General features: G+C 41.2%; 5 protein-coding genes across 6 annotated transcripts; 4 read left to right on the top strand and 1 right to left on the bottom strand.

The window, feature by feature from the left end:
- Nucleotides 1–1,894: 1,894 nt before the first annotated feature.
- On the bottom strand, nt 1,895–4,351 carry LOC110182287 (pancreatic lipase-related protein 2). Its single transcript, XM_086832618.1, has 3 exons — nt 4,088–4,351; nt 3,716–3,977; nt 1,895–2,809 (listed from the first exon to the last, which is right to left on the bottom strand). Exons 1-3 carry the CDS (start codon nt 4,155–4,157, stop codon nt 2,008–2,010), a joined length of 1,134 nt encoding a protein of 377 aa, XP_086688744.1. The 5' UTR covers nt 4,158–4,351; the 3' UTR covers nt 1,895–2,007.
- Nucleotides 4,352–6,245: 1,894 nt separating this feature from the next.
- Nucleotides 6,246–7,597, top strand: Tengl1 (Testis EndoG-Like 1). The gene is made up of 2 exons (XM_020950303.2): nt 6,246–6,552; nt 6,611–7,597. Exons 1-2 carry the CDS (start codon nt 6,394–6,396, stop codon nt 7,523–7,525), a joined length of 1,074 nt encoding a protein of 357 aa, XP_020805962.2. The 5' UTR covers nt 6,246–6,393; the 3' UTR covers nt 7,526–7,597.
- A 15-nt stretch (nt 7,598–7,612) lies between these two features.
- Nucleotides 7,613–8,712, top strand: Tengl2 (Testis EndoG-Like 2). The gene is made up of 2 exons (XM_086832620.1): nt 7,613–7,869; nt 7,930–8,712. Exons 1-2 carry the CDS (start codon nt 7,696–7,698, stop codon nt 8,710–8,712), a joined length of 957 nt encoding a protein of 318 aa, XP_086688746.1. The 5' UTR covers nt 7,613–7,695.
- On the top strand, nt 8,705–9,912 carry Tengl3 (Testis EndoG-Like 3). 2 transcript variants are annotated; one of them, XM_086832619.1, is made up of 3 exons: nt 8,705–9,008; nt 9,066–9,626; nt 9,676–9,912. In XM_086832619.1, exons 1-3 carry the CDS (start codon nt 8,835–8,837, stop codon nt 9,715–9,717), a joined length of 777 nt encoding a protein of 258 aa, XP_086688745.1. In that variant the 5' UTR covers nt 8,705–8,834; the 3' UTR covers nt 9,718–9,912. The 2 variants fall into 2 exon arrangements, with proteins under 2 accessions (XP_086688745.1, XP_020805946.2); XM_020950287.2 differs by having other exon boundaries at nt 9,066–9,912.
- A 654-nt stretch (nt 9,913–10,566) lies between these two features.
- Sec24CD (COPII coat complex component secretory 24CD) lies at nt 10,567–17,756 on the top strand. The gene is made up of 6 exons (XM_086832621.1): nt 10,567–11,152; nt 13,316–14,798; nt 14,865–14,980; nt 15,041–15,908; nt 15,977–16,767; nt 16,831–17,756. The coding sequence occupies exons 1-6, from the start codon at nt 10,904–10,906 to the stop codon at nt 16,969–16,971; spliced, it is 3,648 nt and encodes a 1,215-aa protein (XP_086688747.1). The 5' UTR covers nt 10,567–10,903; the 3' UTR covers nt 16,972–17,756.
- The last annotated feature ends 152 nt before the right edge of the window (nt 17,757–17,908 follow it).

The following is a 17,908-nucleotide window of genomic DNA, read 5'->3' on the forward strand; positions in this document are numbered from 1 at the left end:
TATTTCCCTTAGTGGCTGTCTCTGCCACAACAGGTTTTATAAATGTTATCTTATTATTATTCGTTTGTGTTCCGGGAACTCCAGCTACTATAGCTAACAAAGCTGCAAAGCTTAGGAAATAACTTGAAATTCGCAACATTTTTGGTTAAAAGATCGCAAGAGACTGGTTAAGACTTTAGGATTTGGGAAACCTTTTATACCTGCCTCAAAACGTTGATTATAAAGGGAAATTACCGGAGAACTAACAGAAGCCAGAATTTGGTAATTAAATTGGCAAATTGGTTGACATATTCAGAGGAAATAAAAACAAGAGTGTGTCGGCCCATAAGGAAGTTCGGTATTATAAGTTTTTTCGTGCAGTCGCATAAATTAGATTTCAGTAAAAAGATTTAAATTAATTCATAGAAGAAAATAATTGTTAACCATAAACAAAGCTAACTTTGAAAAGCAAAAGTGAGTTACTCTTGAAGTTACCGAAAGAATGAGAAATCGATCATAACTAAGCCAAAGATGCCTTAATATTAATAAATTTGTAATGCTTTTCAGTGTTGGCTTATATAATATACTACTATATACTATACTAAAATATTACTCTTTAATATTTAAAACATATAAAATTTTTTTAAACAATTTTAATTTCTTTGAAAAATTCAGTTAAATATTTTTTAAAATTTGTATCTCAAATGTTATATTCTTTATCGAATAAGATTTTGATTGCAAACAGAAATATATATGATTTCTGGCAATGTCTGTCTTTTTGGCCTTCATATACCTCGAAGAAAAAATAAAATATCTATATTCTAGGTATCTTAAATCTATACTTTTATATGCTAATTTTTTGTGCAAGTCTTAGTTTTTCAAGTATCATAACTAAGCCACAAATGCTTTAATTTCAATTCGGATAGCTTTTTTTAGAGTGCTAAAATATCTGCATACTTAGTTTTAAAATTTGCAAACTTTACAGTTCGTCAAATTTCGACAATTTTAACAAATTTAAAAAAATTTATTTTTTGACCGAACATGGCTAGATGGACTCAGCTTTTTGCGCTGATCAAGAATATATATAGTTTATAGGGTCAGAAATGACTCCTTCACTGTTTTGCAAGCTTCGGGATAAAATTATAATGACCCGTAAAGGGTATAAACATATAGCAAAAGTTGGCGCCAAAGTCAGGTTCAGTTTTAAAACTATCGTAATAATCAATATTCGTGAATAGTTTATCATTAAGTTACTCTGTAAGCTTTGAGTACACGTTTGTAAATATCATTAATGCAAATTTCAGTATTATTTTAAAGTCAAATAAATATAATGTCAATAAGGCAACATTTACTAACTAACTAACTAACTAAGCAATTGAATGACTTACACCATCACTATAGATGTAAACACTGCGGCGGCCACGGACAGACTAAGGATAGTGCGACGGTCGTGGCTGTATTTATAGTCGCCGAGTAAAGAGAACAGAGAAAGTGAGAGCGCAAGAGAAAGGGGTACCTCTAGAGATAGGCAGAGAGAGTTAGAGAGAAAGAGCTATCTCTAGAGATAGGCAGAGAGAGTAAGAGAGAAAGAGCTATCTCTAGAGGTACAGCGAGTGAGATAGACATTAAGAAAAATTCAGAGATTAATCGTGAGAGAAATAGAGACAGATAGAGAGGGACAGAGAGGTAGAGATATAGAAAATAAGTTGTTGATGCTGATTAAGAATATATATGTATACTTTAAAGGCTTAAAATTAACACCTTTACTGCGTTGCAAACTTCTGACTTATGTTTAATTCCCCTGTAAGTGCAATAAAAAGAGATCAAGAAGCAAATATATAAACAATTACAAATTATGTATCGCTAATTTTTTGTACCACTTCTAGAATATTTTAAAGAAAGACTAAATAGAAACTTCATCACATATTCCTAATTTTATTTAATAAATTAAAATTTTATATATTACTTTTTGTGTATTTTTCATTTTTTTTATTTACAGTTCTAATAGGAAGACATTCTTTCCTTCGCCTAATCCTCGGTGGAGTTTTCATCCTCATCCTCTCGTGGCGCCGGCTCGGTTTGCCACCTATGACCCATGGCATACGGTGGCTTCGCGTAGGTTTTCACATAAAAGGTTCCATTCTTTGGTACCGAGGGTTCTCCTCCCATCCGGAACTCACCATCGCTGAGCAGGAGGATCCAGGTGCCATCATCATGCCGCTCGCAGCGGGGTCCCCAAAAGCCCGCCGGACTCGTCAGAGTTTCCACGAAATAATCATGAGACCTCTTGTGCGAACATCCATACACATAACACTTTTTCTGATTCTTTCCATAATTGGGATAGAAGGTGGCATGTCCCACGGGTTTCTCAAAGCCAAAACTAACGCTGGTTTGTATGGATTCCACGTAGGAGGCATCGCTAGCATCGATTCGATACTCATCTGTCTGATCCCGGAACTGAGGACCCGCAGGATCAAGAGCGTAAATTGTATTGAATTTATATGGTTGGATTTGCTTCCCGGCACTGCCAGCAATCTGAGCACCCAAAGAGTGTCCAATAATGTAGACATCATCGTAATGCAAATTCGCCTCCAGATGAAGATGACGCACTAGATCCGCAAGCAGAGCACCCAGATCCTCCACTGTCTTGGCCACTTCAAAGTAGTTAACATTCGTGGAAATCTTGCTCCAATCGCAAACGATCACGTTGAAGTCCTCATAACGAGGAGGTTCTCCATTAAGGCCAGGATGAGTCAAGCTCAGATAAGCGTTTTTTACCTTTCTGATGTGAGACCCTTTGCTCTGACTCATCCAGCCGTGAATGACAATTCTGTGGAAGAAGAATATAAACAAGTTAATAGGAGATTTATCTTTAACTTATTATTATGTATACCTTTTAAGAGAATTTATAAATTTAAGGTATAAATTAATTAAAATAAATGACAAAAAGAGTTAAGGAAAACTCAATAATTCTGTTTATATTTCTTTTCTGACTTTAAAGCATAATAGAAAACAGAATTTAATTATGAAGACAGCTCTAAGAGAACCTCATAAAAAGATAACATTAGCTGTAAATATCAATGCCCCTTTTAATGTAAACAGATCTTATCTCATGCAAATCATCAATTCCTCCCTTATCTTATCATTTCTTTTAAATGCAAAACTTGTGTTAGACCTCTTGTAATTTCTTTTATTCCTTAATTTCTTTCTTTCCTTAATTAATAATTTTTAATTGGCAATGTCTGTTACTTTTCTACGAAACAACAAAAATAATTAAATAATTGGCAATTATTTGAGTGTCAGTGAAATGGCAATGACTCAATAAGCGATAAGGGAGCTGTAGGCCACACGAAAGCTCAGCATCAAAATAAAAATATAACAAACCAGTTTTCATGATTACCTCGAAATAAAAATTATATTTTTAGTGAGAGAATTTGGCAAATATTTGGCTGTGATCATTATTCATTAGCTTGCTTTGCTCTCTCAATAATTAGATGCTTTCTGACGTAAAAGCTATTAATGAATAGGAATACTGAATACACTACTTTTAGTATTGTTCTGTCTGAAAATGTTTAAACAGCTGTTTACTAATTATTCTCTACAGTTAAATGTAAACAAATTGTCTGTTGCACAATTACTTCCCCCCATTAATGCTTCCTCCACAATATGTCATGCGAAAAAAGTTCCCTGATTGATTCGCAATCTGTGAATTTAATCTCCCAGGAAATCCCCTTACCTCGTTGGATGACGTGCATCGAAGCCCGAGTTCTTGAGGTTTTCCACATCGCCAATCAATAATTCCCTTCCGCAATCTGCAAAATCCCTCTTGAAGAGTAAAAATTGCATTTTACTCCTTGAACTGCCAACGAATGGTATCCAATGTTTAAAGAACTTCTTCCAAAAGGAGGGATCCACACCCAAGGTCTTGGACTTGATGAGGGTATAATTGCAGTTGGCATTGGGATTTAGAGCGGTCTCTTCAGTAGAAGCCGGAGATGCTAATGGATGATTTCACACATTATTTATTTTTATAATTAGAGTGTTTACATGCACTTAGAAAAGGTATTGTATTGGAGCTTCAATGCCTTTTCTCTATTTTAATACTCACCCACAATAAGAGCAGTTAATGCCAAAATCCCGGCACTAATTAAACCCATCCGTCCCAGCTGCGAGATCATATTTACTCTTGGTTTTCGCCCGTGGGATTTCTCGACCGTTCAAGTGGATCTCCACCAAAGTGATCCTCTAGTGGATCTAGTGCGTGCGATGACCTATCTCTACCGTTATGGATTTACACTCTCCGGAAGACCGAGATCCGCAGATCTGACCTGCTCAACGCTGTGGGCCCAACTAACTGACGAAACTCTCAAAAACAACCCGCCGAGAGTTGGAACTGAAACTGATCGGAGAGCATGGCGACCCCATGTCTGTGCTCTCTTGCTCCCCCGTAATCTTTGTTTCTCTCAATAAATATATATATAAACATACATATATAGCCGTACATTTATATGACACTCTCCCTTCAATGATCGCTATAATTAATAAGTAGGCATCGCCAGCAGCCAAAAGTGTTAATTGCTATTGATGATTCCAAAGGGGATCTTTAAATGATGTACAAGTAATCCTACTAGTACCAAGATAAATATTATAAATCTTAACAGAACAAGTTTCTTTTAATAAATAAATAATTGGTTTACAAACTTAAAAAAATATTGCCTCAAAAACCGTGTTTTAATTGCCGTAAAAACAAAAACATTGACTCCCCCGGCACATGTTTCGCTTAGACCTCGACTACAAAAAATAAGCAAATAAAAATCCAACCTTTTCACCCTTTCTAAACCCAGATAAGTTAATTACCCCATTAAGTTGACCTGCTGTAAAAATCTGTAGAGAGCGTTTTCTCTCTCTAACCCAACCGTAATGAGTTTCGGTTTTCTCGAAAACCCAAAGGCAAACATTTTTATGGCTGTCAGTCAGCAAATGATTATCGCAGATCCTGAAAATTTTCCAGACCTATCGGCTAATTGCCTGGCCCCTAATCACATTCGAAGCTCTCGCTTAATTAAGCAGCCCCGAAGTACATAATTCATTAATCCAAACTCAAATGAGGCGACAAATTTTCACTCACTTAGCGAGTCAATTTTCGTTGGCGAAAGAAACTGGAAAATGTTTTTGGGGCGTGGCTCCACCTGAAAACGTTTTAATTATGCAAATTTTTGGGCGAGCCCTGTTGATTAGAAAATCCGCCAGAAGGAAAGACATGGCAAGAATCGAGGCTGCACTATGTGTGGTGCCAAAAAGGGACCTCCAGACATCAATCAATATGCAAAAGGGTGCCAAAGGGGGAGGGGCAGGACCCGCATGCCCAGGAGGCCAATGAATTTGGCAAACCACCAATTAGACGTTGGAAATTAATTGGCAATGCCTCGCAGCTGGCTCAAAAGCTCCACAAAATGTATGTGGAACTGAAATTGTGGAATTAATAGGGACAAATTGGTATTGAATTCAGGTCTCTGGATGAGGGTCAGGTTATAGTTTCATTTTAAAAATACATTTAAAGCATTTCCTTCGGTTTTTTCTTTGCCCTTGTCAAATGTCAGGTAAAGTTTTTCTTCTGCCTTTCCTTGTCAAGTGTTTCCCAGGTGGTTGCTTTGAGAAAGCCTATAGTCTTTAGGGTTTTTTAAAGAGGCTTTAAACATAATTTAAAATCTATTTAGTGTGCTTTTCTTCCAGTATTTAAACAATTAAAACCTTAAAATTTCTTCAGGAACAATATCCAATAGCCAAACTTTACCTCTACCTCCCTTCACCAACCTTAAATCCTTTACACTTTCCATCACTTTACCGTTTCCAACTTTCTGTTTTGGGGGCAGGAAACTTTTTCTGTGGCCAAAAAACCGAAAAACTGTAAATCCACAACTAACATTTTTAAGCATAACAAAGTACGACGAGATTTGGTGAATAAATCTTGACGCCGTTTTTGGTTTAGTCAGGCATAGCCCCCAAAATGCTTATTATGGGGTTTTTTTGGGGTGATGTTAACTTTGTGTAAGGATGCAAGGACGGTGGTTAGGGGTTTTGTTTTGTCCTAAGGACTTTTTAGTTCTCAGATGCTGCAACGATGACTTCAACTTTTTCTATTGACTTAATGCAGTTGGCAAGTGCAGCCAAGTGTTGCCTGTAGATTCACTCTGAACTTGGACACGACAACTTTGCAGATTAACTGCCGGCAAAGTTAGTGGGAAATACTAGAAAATTCTCCCAAGCCCAAACACAGTCACTTTTCATTGTAAAATCAAACGTAGCATAGATAATTTTCCAAAACCAGCAAACCTATAAAGTTTATGTTTTTTTTGAAACATTGCATATTTTTAAGCTCTAAATTATTGTTTGTAGAGTGGATAGTAATTAGAAATGCCAGCCAAGAGCATCCTTGGTATAATAGCAGCCACAGCTGGGTCCTTTTTTGCCCTGGGAGCCTACTATCAGCACATTGATGTACTGCGAAATATCCAAAGACTGGAGCAGCGCAATCCTCATGCCTATTTCATCCGCCGGAAGTTGTACCGATTGGTAACTAATTCTAGAATATCCATCCCACTGCCATTTAATGATCTCCTTTCCCTTCCAGTTGGGCATCTTTTCTGTGCAGGCTGATGGGCAAGATGTCATAGGGGATGATGAGGATGGTCACAAGCTGGCCGGGATTATGAAATACGGCTTTCCCAGCACCAATGATATTAGTCTCAACGAGGCCTTCGAATTTGTGACCTCCTTCGATCGTCGTAACTCCTCCATACATTGGATGTGCGAGCGAGTGGATATCTCGCACAATACGATTTATGCACAGCCCACATCATCTATAGCTACATCGAGAGCATTTAATCAATCGGAGGCTGCCCGGGTATTTTTCCTCTCCAACATCAAACCCTTCATGAACAGGGGTTTCAACCTCACCGTGTGGGAGCGTCTGCTCCAGCATGTAAATGAAATGAGTCGACAGCATGGTACCGTGTACGTTTACACTGGATCCATCTACCTGCCCCGAGAGCTCAAGTCAAACAATTGGTTCCTGGAGTACCAGACAGAGGATAGAATCATGGTCGCTGTGCCCACACACTTCTTCAAGATCCTGGTGGTCGATTCTAAGTTTGGGACAGATTCCACACCCTATGCGGAGGCCTATGTGATGCCCAACTCGCCGCTTAACGATAACGTGGACCTGAAGACCCTGCTCAACGATATCCGAGAGATAGAGAATATCACAGGTCTGCGGTTCTTCGAGGGTCTGGATCGTAACTTTGTGAATACCCAAATAACCAGCTCAGTTGTCAGTTTTTTAACCAATCCGGTTGAGAGTTGCGTGAACCATCCGGTAGCCAGTTCCATAACCCATTCGGCAACCAATTCCTTAGACAATTCAACAGCCAGTCTTTTATCCCCTTCGTTAGCCAGTACTGCAGTTCATTCGGTAGCCAGTACTGTAATTTATCCGGCAACAAGTCTGGTAGCCGGTTCAGTAATCAATCCAGAACAAATTCTGTAAATGTTTTAATGACAACCAGTTTAGTCAGTACTATGAATTTGAATTAATTGAATAAAGAAGAATCTATAAGAATCTTTTTAGAGATTTAGTTTTAATTTATTTATCCAGGAGAAAGCCTTCATTAGGGTTATGTTTTATTTATTAGATGGGCTTACTGTAAGGCCCAATCCATGGACCATAAATGGCATATCCTGGCACTAAGTTTGGCCCTGGGTGTCACTGCCATCAGTGCATCCTTTGTGGCAGGCATGTACCTGCAACACGAACATGCCAGAACACGTTTGCAGAATTTAATACAAACGGATCCCTATGCCTACTACGTTAGTCCCCAAATTTATAAAGTGGTAAGAGTTAGCCTTTTAAGATTAATTACGATATAATATAAGTTAATAATCCTTTTCCAGTTTGCTTTCTTTGAGAGCCACGATGAGGCCAACTACCGTATGCGCCAAATCATGAAGTATGGCTTTCCGGGTCTGGATGACTTAAGACTATACAGTGACTTTGTACTCTCCTATGATCGACGGAACCGAGTGGCTCATTGGGTGTGTGAACACCTCCAGGCGGAGAGTATTCATTCGGAACGAGGGGTACGACGTCGAAGTCCTTTTCAAGCGGATATGAATGTGCCCTCCAACTTTCGTTCCGAATTGACAGACTATCGAAGATCCGGTTTCGATCGCGGTCATCTGGCAGCCGCTGCAAATCATTACTTACAGCAGAATCACTGTCAGGATACGTTCTTTCTCACCAATATAGCGCCACAAATTGGCAAGGGCTTTAATCAAGGAGCTTGGAACAGGCTGGAGATATATGTAAGATCTCTGGTCAATCGCTTTGGATCCGTCTACGTGTGCACGGGTCCCCTCTATAAACCTAAACAGCGGTCTGGTGGCAAATTCGGAGTGGAATATGACATGATAGGAGTCAATATGGTTGCGGTTCCCACTCACTTTTTCAAAGTTATTATGGTGGAATCGAATCAGCATCTGGGCAAGCCTTATATGGAGGGGTATGTCCTGCCAAATGCTACGATACCACATAACCTGCCATTGCGATCCTTTCTCTGTGACATCCGGGAGATTGAGCACTATGCTGGTCTGAAGTTCTTTGATGGCCTGAGGAGAAGTGCCTTGTTTGGCAGCAATTATCCCAGTGAGTCCCAGGTTTTTCGAGATTTTGGTTGACCTCAAATTAAATTTGGGCTTGCAAATAAATCATTACCATATAAATGGGTTTAAGCAGGCCATAGCCTAGTTCTCACATTTGTGTTATATACACAAGTAACCAAATTATTGTATCCCGAAATATGTCGTATAACGATTCGCCATTAGTCCATCAGTGTGCTCTATATGCACTGGCGGGAGTAACTGGATTTTTCTGTGGCGCCTTTGCCCAGCAGGAGGTGTCTTTAAGGGAACTGTTTCGACTGATCCGAAGGGATCCATATATCTACCATCATCGTCAAAGGCTTTATCCCATCGTGAGTTATTAATAATAATTCGAATTTATTTATTTCTTTCTGCTCTTCCCCGAAAAGTTATCCACTTTCAGGACCGATCACGAGTCCCGCTTGTGGAATCGTCCCATAACCGTGGGTGACAAGATCAGGGAACTAGTTGTATCGCCTCTTATTGATTTACTAAGTGGTTTCTTTATGCTAAGAACCGACTCGGCAAGCACTATGGATCTGCTGGATTTAATTAAATATGGACTGCCCAGCACTGAAAATTTGTTGATCCACAAGGACTACATTGTCTCGCAGGATATGTGCACCAACTCACCGAGATGGATCTGTGAGCATTTTCGCGGTAATTATCAAAAGATAGAGACGGATTCGTCCGGTGATAGCTCCCTGAACCTTCGAAACAATGACGTCTATGTCCTAAGCGGTGGATCGATGAAAATCTGTAAAGCCTTTAAAGGAAAGATATGGAACGATTTGGAGCAGTATGTGGTCACCAAGGCTCAGGAATTTGGTTCAGTGTATACCTACACTGGGCCGATATATATGCCTTCGAGTCAGGATGATGACAAATGGTCCTTGAAATATGAGGTCAACGATTGGATTCCCATGCCGGTGCCATCGCATTACTTCAAGGTACTAATAGTGGAAAGCAATATTCCCGGGATTTATACTTTCATCGAAGGTTTTATCATTGAGAACAGCCGGTCGATGGGCGGAAAGTTAAGGAATCATCGCGTCAAGGTGGATGAAATTGAGCGATTTACGGGGCTGCGATTTAACAAGGACCTTCGACCAGCAGTGCAATTCGATAAGAACAAATTTCGGGTGAACACTCAAGCCTGGGCGGGTCGGTTCCAGGAGATCTCAGAGCAACTTACTGCTCAGCCTTCAAATAAAATAAAAATTTAGCATCTCCAAATTTGTGATTTTAAATACAGGAAAAGTAATTCTTTTTTTTTTCCTTTAAAGTATCTTAAATATCTGAATGAAACTTTGCAGTTAATCTTCTATATACTCTCACTCATACATATATAAGTCGGAACGGATTGAATATACATATGTATAGTCAGATAATATTTTTCCAGACGTTCGGTTTTAATTTTATGAAAATCGAAAAACTATGTCATATATTTGCCATAGAATTTTCATCTACTAATAGATGTAGCTTTTTTAATATTTCACAATTTTCTAATTAATTTTATAAAAATCAAACCACAATACCAAAAATTTATTTATATTTTACACCTAAGGTTTCTTAGTATTTTTTTTGTACTCAAAAAACAAAATTTAAAAAATTACATAATTATAAATAGGTTTCCATTCTACATAACATAACTTCATTATTATTATTATGTATATTGTAATTGTTTATTTATTTGGACATAAGAATTAATAAATTTAGTGAAGAGTTATTAAAATTGCATTTACTTTATAAAGTTAGTCATTTTATGACGTCTCTCACGGTTATGGCGCCACCTTCTTAAACTGGGAAGGCAAGACACAGCTGATAGCCAGAAACTGTGGCAACACTGGCGCGACTATCGATATCATCCATTCCCCGCTCTCGGACAGTGTTGGAAAACAGTGCTGTTTACGTGGCAGCAAGAAGAGCAAAAAAAAATCGAATTGGGAACTGACGTGGAAGTTCATTTCGCTTGAAATTATTTTTGTTTTTTAACCAACGTTCGTGCGCCGCGGCCGTCGAGAGTTGAGGCTAACATCCAGTGGCCAAAACCTATAAGCGTGTGGTCAGGAATCCGGCGTAGCAGTCCCCGAAATTGCTGAATTTGCCGAAGTGGCGAACTTTGAGCCACCGTGTTTTTTCTCTCTCTCGTTTCGCTTTTCCCCGTGAAAGTTGTTTGTTGGAGGTTTTCCCCCCGCAAAATCGGTGACTGATACGGTTTCCAGTAATGAATCCCAATATGTATGGGCCACCGCCTACGCAATTCCAGCAGCCGCCGTCACAACAGCCGCCGGCGCAGCAGCCGCAGTTTGGAGCACCTCCTCCAATTTCTGGTGCAGGCTGGCCACCTCAACAGCAGCAGCCCCAAGCGATGCCGCCGCAGCAGCAGCAACAACAACAACAAGCACAGTATGGAGCACCACCACCGACATCGGCAGCTCCACAGACGTACCTTAATGGGAACTACCAGCAGCAGGTGAATGGGTGAATAGGTTAGGAAAGCTCGAGAAAGAATTAGCTTCCTTGGCGGAGAGCTCTTAATATGGATGCAGTGGGACATAGGAGTTGATTTTTTTTTTTTTTTTTTTTGACTGGAGATTTAAAAAGTATACTTTTAAAGATCAATAATTTAAACACAAATTTCAATGATTAATGTAGGTATTTGCAGGAATTTTTTTCTCTTCTTCAGTGGATAAATCTTTTAATATATTTACTTGGATAAATTAGCTTTGTTCGTTTGTGGGGTAGGTCAAGGTCTCACGATATTAAATATAGAATTCAATTTCGCATTTTGATTAAGGATTGCATTTACTAAAAACTGGGCTTTGTTATTGATTTTAAATATGTTTTAAATGAAATATAAAAACATATCCATTTCTTTGTGTAAAATATTGTATTTCCTAATTAAACATTTACTTGTAAGCTACCCAAACATAATAATAGACCAGGAAGATGAATTAAACAACTGAAATTCAGCCTGATAAGCGTTCAATACTCTCGTCTCAGTAAAAAACAAGAAAGGAAGCTAACTTCGGCACGCCGAAGTTTATATACCCTTGCATATAGAACTTCGATGACTTCCTGGATTCCTTCCATACAATATAAAATATTTATATTAATGTTAAAAAAAACAATAAAGTAATACCTGCTCTCATTTCATTCACCTATACATATTATATTTTCAGTTTTACATTCACAGATATGTGATATATGTGATATATGTGATATAGTCGATTTTCATAAAATTTGCAACAAAATTCAAGACTGATATACAACGCTATATTTCAAATTTAATGAAAATCTGCTGAAAACTGCAAACGTTATAATTTTTAATTGTATTCATTTTTTGATCGTTCGTTATATAGTAGTCCGGTTTTTTTATAACTTTACACAAAATTTTGATTAAAATAAAATGATATTTTATGAAAATCTGGTGAAAACTGAAGAAGTTATAATCTTTAATTTTATTAACTTATTTTATTTCTTATAAAATGGCTATGTATCAAATTTGATAAAAATCTGTTGAAAACTGAAAATGTTATACATTTTAATTGAATTAATTTCTCGATCGTTCCTATAGGAGCTATATGATATAGTCGTCCAATTTTCGTAAAATTTTACACAAAATTGTTGAATAATATGAAATGGCTATATCTCAAATTTGATTAAATTCTGTTGAAAACTAAAAATGTTATCGCCACCGCTATTGTCAGTCTTCCGACAACAGCCACCGCCATTCTCATTCCTCTCAAATTTCTCGATCGTTCCTATGGGAACTATATGATATAGTCGTCCGATTTTCATAAAATTTTACACAAAATTGTAGAATAATATAAAACGGCTATATCTCAAATTTGATGAAAATCTTTTGAAAACTGAAAATGTTATACTTTTTAATTGAATTAATTTCTCGATTGTTCCTATGGGAGCTATATGATATAGTCGTCCGATTTTCATAAAATTTTACACAAAATTGTAGAATAATATAAAACGGCTATATCTCAAATTTGATGAAAATCTGTTGAGAACTGAAAATGTTATACTTTTTAATTGAATTAATTTCTCGATCGTTCCTATGGGAGCTATATGATATAGTCGTCCGATTTTCATAAAATTTTACACAAAATTGTAGAATAATATGAAATGGCTATATCTCAAATTTGATCAAATTCTGTTGAAAACTAAAAATGTTATAATTTTTTTTGTAAAAATTTTTCGATCATTCCTATGGCAGCTATATGATATAGTTGTCCGATCCGGCCCGTTCCGACATATATACGAGTGAGAGTATATAGAAGACTAACTGCAAAGTTTCATTCAGATAGCTTCAAAACTGAGAGACTAGTTTGCGTAGAAACGGACAGACGGACAGACGGACAGACGGACAGACGGACAGACGGACAGACGGACAGACGGACATGGCTAGATCGACTCGGCTGTTGGTCCTGATCAAGAATATATATACTTTATATAGTCGGAGGTGCCTCCTTCACTGCGTTGCAAACTTCTGACTGAAATTATAATACCCTGCAAGGGTATAAAAAGAGGTCATCCATGATTTCATAATGGAAGCTGAGCTTAAAGATAAGAGAGAACATTTTCCAAGTTAAATAACTCAAAATAAATCTTTCTCTTGCAGCTGGCCACGTCAATGGGTGGTTTAAGTGTAAGTGGTGGCGGTGCCAATCCCCTGAAGCCACCTCTCCCCCAAGGAGCAGCCGTTGCACCACCACCGGCAACCGGTTTCAATCAGTTCAACGCTAATGCGGCTCCACCTCCGACCGCAAACAACAACAATGCCGCATTCGGTGCTCCACCGCCTACGTCAACGGGTGGCTATGCCAACGGAGTGCCAACGCCAAGCAGCACACCACAGAGCGTGGCCAGTGGGATCAATCAGATGAGCTTGAATAGTGCCAGCTTGGCGGGATTACCGCACATGCCCCCAAAGGCAGCGACGCCCGGTGGCCAGCCTCCGATTCCGGCTGCTCAGCCTCCATTGCCGGGACAGCCACCTTTGCCTGGACAACCTCCGCTTCCAGGTCAGATTCCCACATCGCAGGCAGCTCCAGCACCGGCTGCTGCTCCTTTTGGCGTGCCCAGCTCGCGACCAGGGCAGCCACTGCTGCCACCTGGCGCTATTCCTCCGACCTACACGCAACCTGGATTGCCACAGCAGCAGCAGGGATTGCCGCCACTGCAGCAACCAGGATTACCGCCACATCAGTCGGGAATACCGCCACAGCAACCGGGAGGATTACCGCCCCAGCAGCCGGGAGGCTTACCGCCCCAACAACCGGGATTTCCACCGCAACAGCCGGGATTTCCGCCTCAGTCCCAGCCGGGTTTGCCACCGCAGCCAGCGGCACCCTATGGAGCACCCCAACTTGGCGGATATCCAGGCAGCGGCGGCTACCCAGGGCAAGCGCCGGGCGGTTTTCCAGGAGGGCCACCGCCACTGGCTGGACAGCAGGCAGCTGCTCCACCGCAGTTCGGCGCCGCACAGCCGGGATATCCAGGTCAGCAGCCGGGCTATCCACCGCAGCCGGGTCAGCCACCTATGCCAGGCTATCCGCCACAGCCAGGACAGCAGGCAGGAGCACCCGGTTATCCACCGCAACCAGGCGGCTTTCCCGGACAGCCAGGACGTCCTGGCTTTAACCAGCCCCCGATGCCGGGAGCAGGAAACATGTACCAGCAGGCGCCGCAGCCACGGCGTCTGGATCCCGACCAAATGCCAAATCCCATCCAGGTGATGATTGAGAATCAGCGCCAGGCGGGAGGACCCTTTGTCACCAATCAGCCAGGATTGCTGCCACCTTTGGTGACCACCAAGTTTGTAGTCCATGACCAGGGCAACTCCTCGCCGCGTTTCCTGCGCTCCTCCCTGTACTGCATCCCCAACACCGGGGATCTGCTCAAGACTACAGCTCTGCCCTTGACGTTGAACATTTCGCCATTGGCCAGGATCGCTGAGGGTGAGCTGGAGCCGCCCATTGTTAACTTTGGCGACATGGGACCCATCCGGTGCAACAGATGCAAGGCTTACATGTCGCCCAACATGCAGTTCGTGGATGCAGGCCGTCGGTTCCAGTGCCTCATGTGCAAGGTGACATCCGAGGGTGAGTTATTTCTTAGAGGAATTGAAAACAATTAGATTTTTACTATGGTTTCTCTGATTGTTTCAGTTCATCCGGATTACTATCAGCATCTGGATCACACTGGCCAGCGTGTGGACAAGCATGAACGGCCTGAACTGCTGCTGGGCACCTACGAATTCTTGGCCACCAAGGATTACTGTCGTGTAAGTTGCCAGGAAGCTTTTGACCTTACAGAATTTAATATGTCTCCTCTTTCCCTTTAGAACAACACTCCACCAGAGATTCCAGCCTTCATTTTCATCATCGACGTCTCGTACAATACGGTCAAGTCGGGACTGGTCCACCTGCTGTGCGCCCAGATCAAGGATATACTCAAGCATTTGCCTGTGGACCAGGGACAGGACAAATCCAAGGTGCGAGTCGGCTTCATCACCTACAACAGCACCGTGCATTTCTATAACATCAAGAGCAGCCTGGCCCAGCCGCAAATGATGGTGGTTGGCGATGTCCAGGAGATGTTTATGCCACTGCTCGATGGTTTCCTCTGTCATCCAGAGGAATCGGCAGCCGTAATTGATGCTTTGATGGAGGAAATCCCACGCATGTTTGCGGACACCAAGGAAACGGAGACGATTCTGTATCCCGCCATTCAAGCCGGTTTGGAGGCTCTGAAGGCCTCAAACGCAGCCGGCAAGCTGCTGGTGTTCAACTCTACGCTGCCCATTGCGGAGGCTCCGGGCAAGCTGAAGAATCGCGACGACCGGAAACTTCTAGGCACCGATAAGGAGAAAACAGTGCTTACGCCTCAAACGACGGCTTACAATCAACTGGGCCAGGAGTGCGTGCAGCAGGGCTGCTCCGTGGATCTGTTTGTGTTCAACAATGCCTACATTGACTTGGCCACCATTGGACAGGTGTCTCGGATGACCGGCGGAGAGGTGTACAAATACACCTACTTCCAGGCGGATGTCGATGGCCAGCGCCTGATCGAAGACATCAAGAAGAACGTGTCCAGACCGATCGCTTTCGATGCAGTGATGCGAGTGCGCACATCGGCCGGCATCCGGCCCACAGAGTTCTTTGGCCATTTCTTCATGTCCAACACCACTGATGTAGAGCTGGCCAGTATTGGTAAGGATATTCAAAGGGTGATTTATATTAGAAATCGAAACAATATTTTATTTCCTCTCCCATTACAGACGCCACCAAATCGATAAGCATTGAGATCAAGCACGATGACAAGCTGCCGCCAGAGGAGAATGTGTATCTGCAGGTCGCTCTGCTCTACACATCGTGCAGCGGACAGCGTCGCCTGCGAGTCCTAAACCTGGCCCTGCGCGTGACCACAACGATTGCGGATGTATTTAAGAGCTGCGACTTGGACGCCATGATGCTGTTCTTCGCCAAGCAGGCCTGCTTCAAGCTGATGGAGCACTCACCAAAGCAGGTGAAGGATAACCTAATCCATCGGTCAGCTCAGATCCTGGCCTGCTATCGAAAGCACTGCACCTCGCCCACCTCCGCCGGTCAACTGATTCTGCCCGAGTGCCTCAAGCTGCTGCCGCTCTACGCCTCGTGTTTGCTCAAAAACGATGCTGTGTCCGGCGGCTCTGACATGACGCTGGACGATCGATCTTATGTGATTCAGTTTGTCCTGTCCATGGATCTGAATCAGTCGGTTAGCTATCTGTATCCCCGTTTCATTCCCATCCACAATGCCGTGCCCGAGGATATGGATCTGCCGGCACCCGTTCGATGCACGCATGAAAAGACCCAGGAGGATGGGGCCTACATTTTGGAGAACGGTGTTCATCTGTTCGTCTGGCTGGGCCAGTCGCTGTCCCCCAATTTTGTGCAGTCCGTCTTTGGAGTCCAGGGGCTGCAGCAGCTTGCCCTGGAGAGGTTCCATATTGTGGCAGAGACGCCACTAGCCAAGCGCATTAACAACATCCTGGAGCAGATCATGCGGGAGCGAACGCGTTACATGAGGGTGCGTCATCATTATCTTTAAATTTGTAAGCATTTTTTATATTAATTACTATTTTTCTTAAAGGTGACTTGGCTGCGACAGAACGACAAACTGGAGAGCGTGTTCCGGCACTTCCTCGTCGAGGATCGCGGCACAGATGGCTCGGCCAGCTACGTGGATTTCCTGTGTCACATGCACAAGGAGATCAAGGACCTGCTGAGTTAGCACGCCGGCTACTCCGGCACATATTACAGGCCCGAGCAGCGCTGGGTGTCCGAAAGCAGCTACTCCCAGAACCGGGCACGGATGCGTCGCCTGGCCTCCATGCGCAGTCGCCTGGGCAAATAAGTGGAGTGGTCAGATGGATAACGATCGATGGAGAGCATGAACTGGAGCTGGCGGAACATCAATTATATTTACATAAAAAATACATATACATATATATATTAATATTAATTAACGGCTATCATTTCAAGCGTATCAATTCTTCCATTAATTCTATTCAAATTTCCATATATTTTTTGTATTGTTTTACTTTTAAAATATATATATATATATATTTGTATGTATTTCCGCGAAATTACTTAGAAAAATTGTTCTCTTTTTTAAACTCCATGATTAAATAATTAATGTTTAATTGTAATTACAAATTACTTTGCAAAATTTCCCACAGTTGAAAACTATTAGAAGATTACGATGATGGTTATAGTATAAGAGCCTCCTTATGTCCGGGCCCAATCGATCTTAGTTATAATGTATTTTTCTGCAATAACTTGTGCGCTGCGCCCTGCTTTTTATTGTACTTTATGTCATTGAAAGTTTATTATTATATTGTAACCGAAATGTTTCGTGTGAGAATTATTCAACTTGTATGGTATATATTGCCCGCTCCCTATATCAACTGGAAAAAAAAGAACTGCGTGCAGAACGACAGACAAAACAACAAAAACACTACATTTATTGAGACCGAAAAACGGAATAAAAACTCTTTATTAAAAATGAAAAGAAAATTGAATTTAAATATGTATATGGGATAGTGTGGAAAATCAATATTTTTGGTTTGCATTTCATATTATTATAACAGAAATATAAAATACATTATTTTCCAATATTTAATAATGGACCCCAAAGGTTTATACAAAGAAACGAACACATATTCCAG

This window comes from Drosophila serrata, unplaced genomic scaffold (assembly GCF_035046125.1).
Source record: "Drosophila serrata isolate PLE 108 unplaced genomic scaffold, ASM3504612v1 contig_249, whole genome shotgun sequence".
Classification (NCBI taxonomy): Eukaryota; Metazoa; Arthropoda; class Insecta; order Diptera; family Drosophilidae; genus Drosophila; species Drosophila serrata.

Bases quoted from the DNA above. Each gene is read 5' to 3' on its own strand.
- LOC110182287 (XM_086832618.1), bottom strand. From the start codon at position 4,157: ATGATCTCGCAGCTGGGACGGATGGGTTTAATTAGTGCCGGGATTTTG. The intron at 3,978-4,087 runs GTGAGTATTAAA...ATCATCCATTAG, and splicing joins ATTAACTGCTCTTATTGTGG to CATCTCCGGCTTCTACTGAA. The intron at 2,810-3,715 runs GTAAGGGGATTT...CTTCTTCCACAG, and splicing joins GATGCACGTCATCCAACGAG to AATTGTCATTCACGGCTGGA.
- Tengl1 (XM_020950303.2), top strand. From the start codon at position 6,394: ATGCCAGCCAAGAGCATCCTTGGTATAATAGCAGCCACAGCTGGGTCC. The intron at 6,553-6,610 runs GTAACTAATTCT...TTTCCCTTCCAG, and splicing joins GCCGGAAGTTGTACCGATTG to TTGGGCATCTTTTCTGTGCA.
- Tengl2 (XM_086832620.1), top strand. From the start codon at position 7,696: ATGGACCATAAATGGCATATCCTGGCACTAAGTTTGGCCCTGGGTGTC. The intron at 7,870-7,929 runs GTAAGAGTTAGC...ATCCTTTTCCAG, and splicing joins GTCCCCAAATTTATAAAGTG to TTTGCTTTCTTTGAGAGCCA.
- Tengl3 (XM_020950287.2), top strand. From the start codon at position 8,835: ATGTCGTATAACGATTCGCCATTAGTCCATCAGTGTGCTCTATATGCA. The intron at 9,009-9,065 runs GTGAGTTATTAA...TTCCCCGAAAAG, and splicing joins GTCAAAGGCTTTATCCCATC to TTATCCACTTTCAGGACCGA.
- Sec24CD (XM_086832621.1), top strand. From the start codon at position 10,904: ATGAATCCCAATATGTATGGGCCACCGCCTACGCAATTCCAGCAGCCG. The intron at 14,799-14,864 runs GTGAGTTATTTC...TGATTGTTTCAG, and splicing joins GTGCAAGGTGACATCCGAGG to TTCATCCGGATTACTATCAG. The intron at 16,768-16,830 runs GTGCGTCATCAT...TTTTTCTTAAAG, and splicing joins AGCGAACGCGTTACATGAGG to GTGACTTGGCTGCGACAGAA.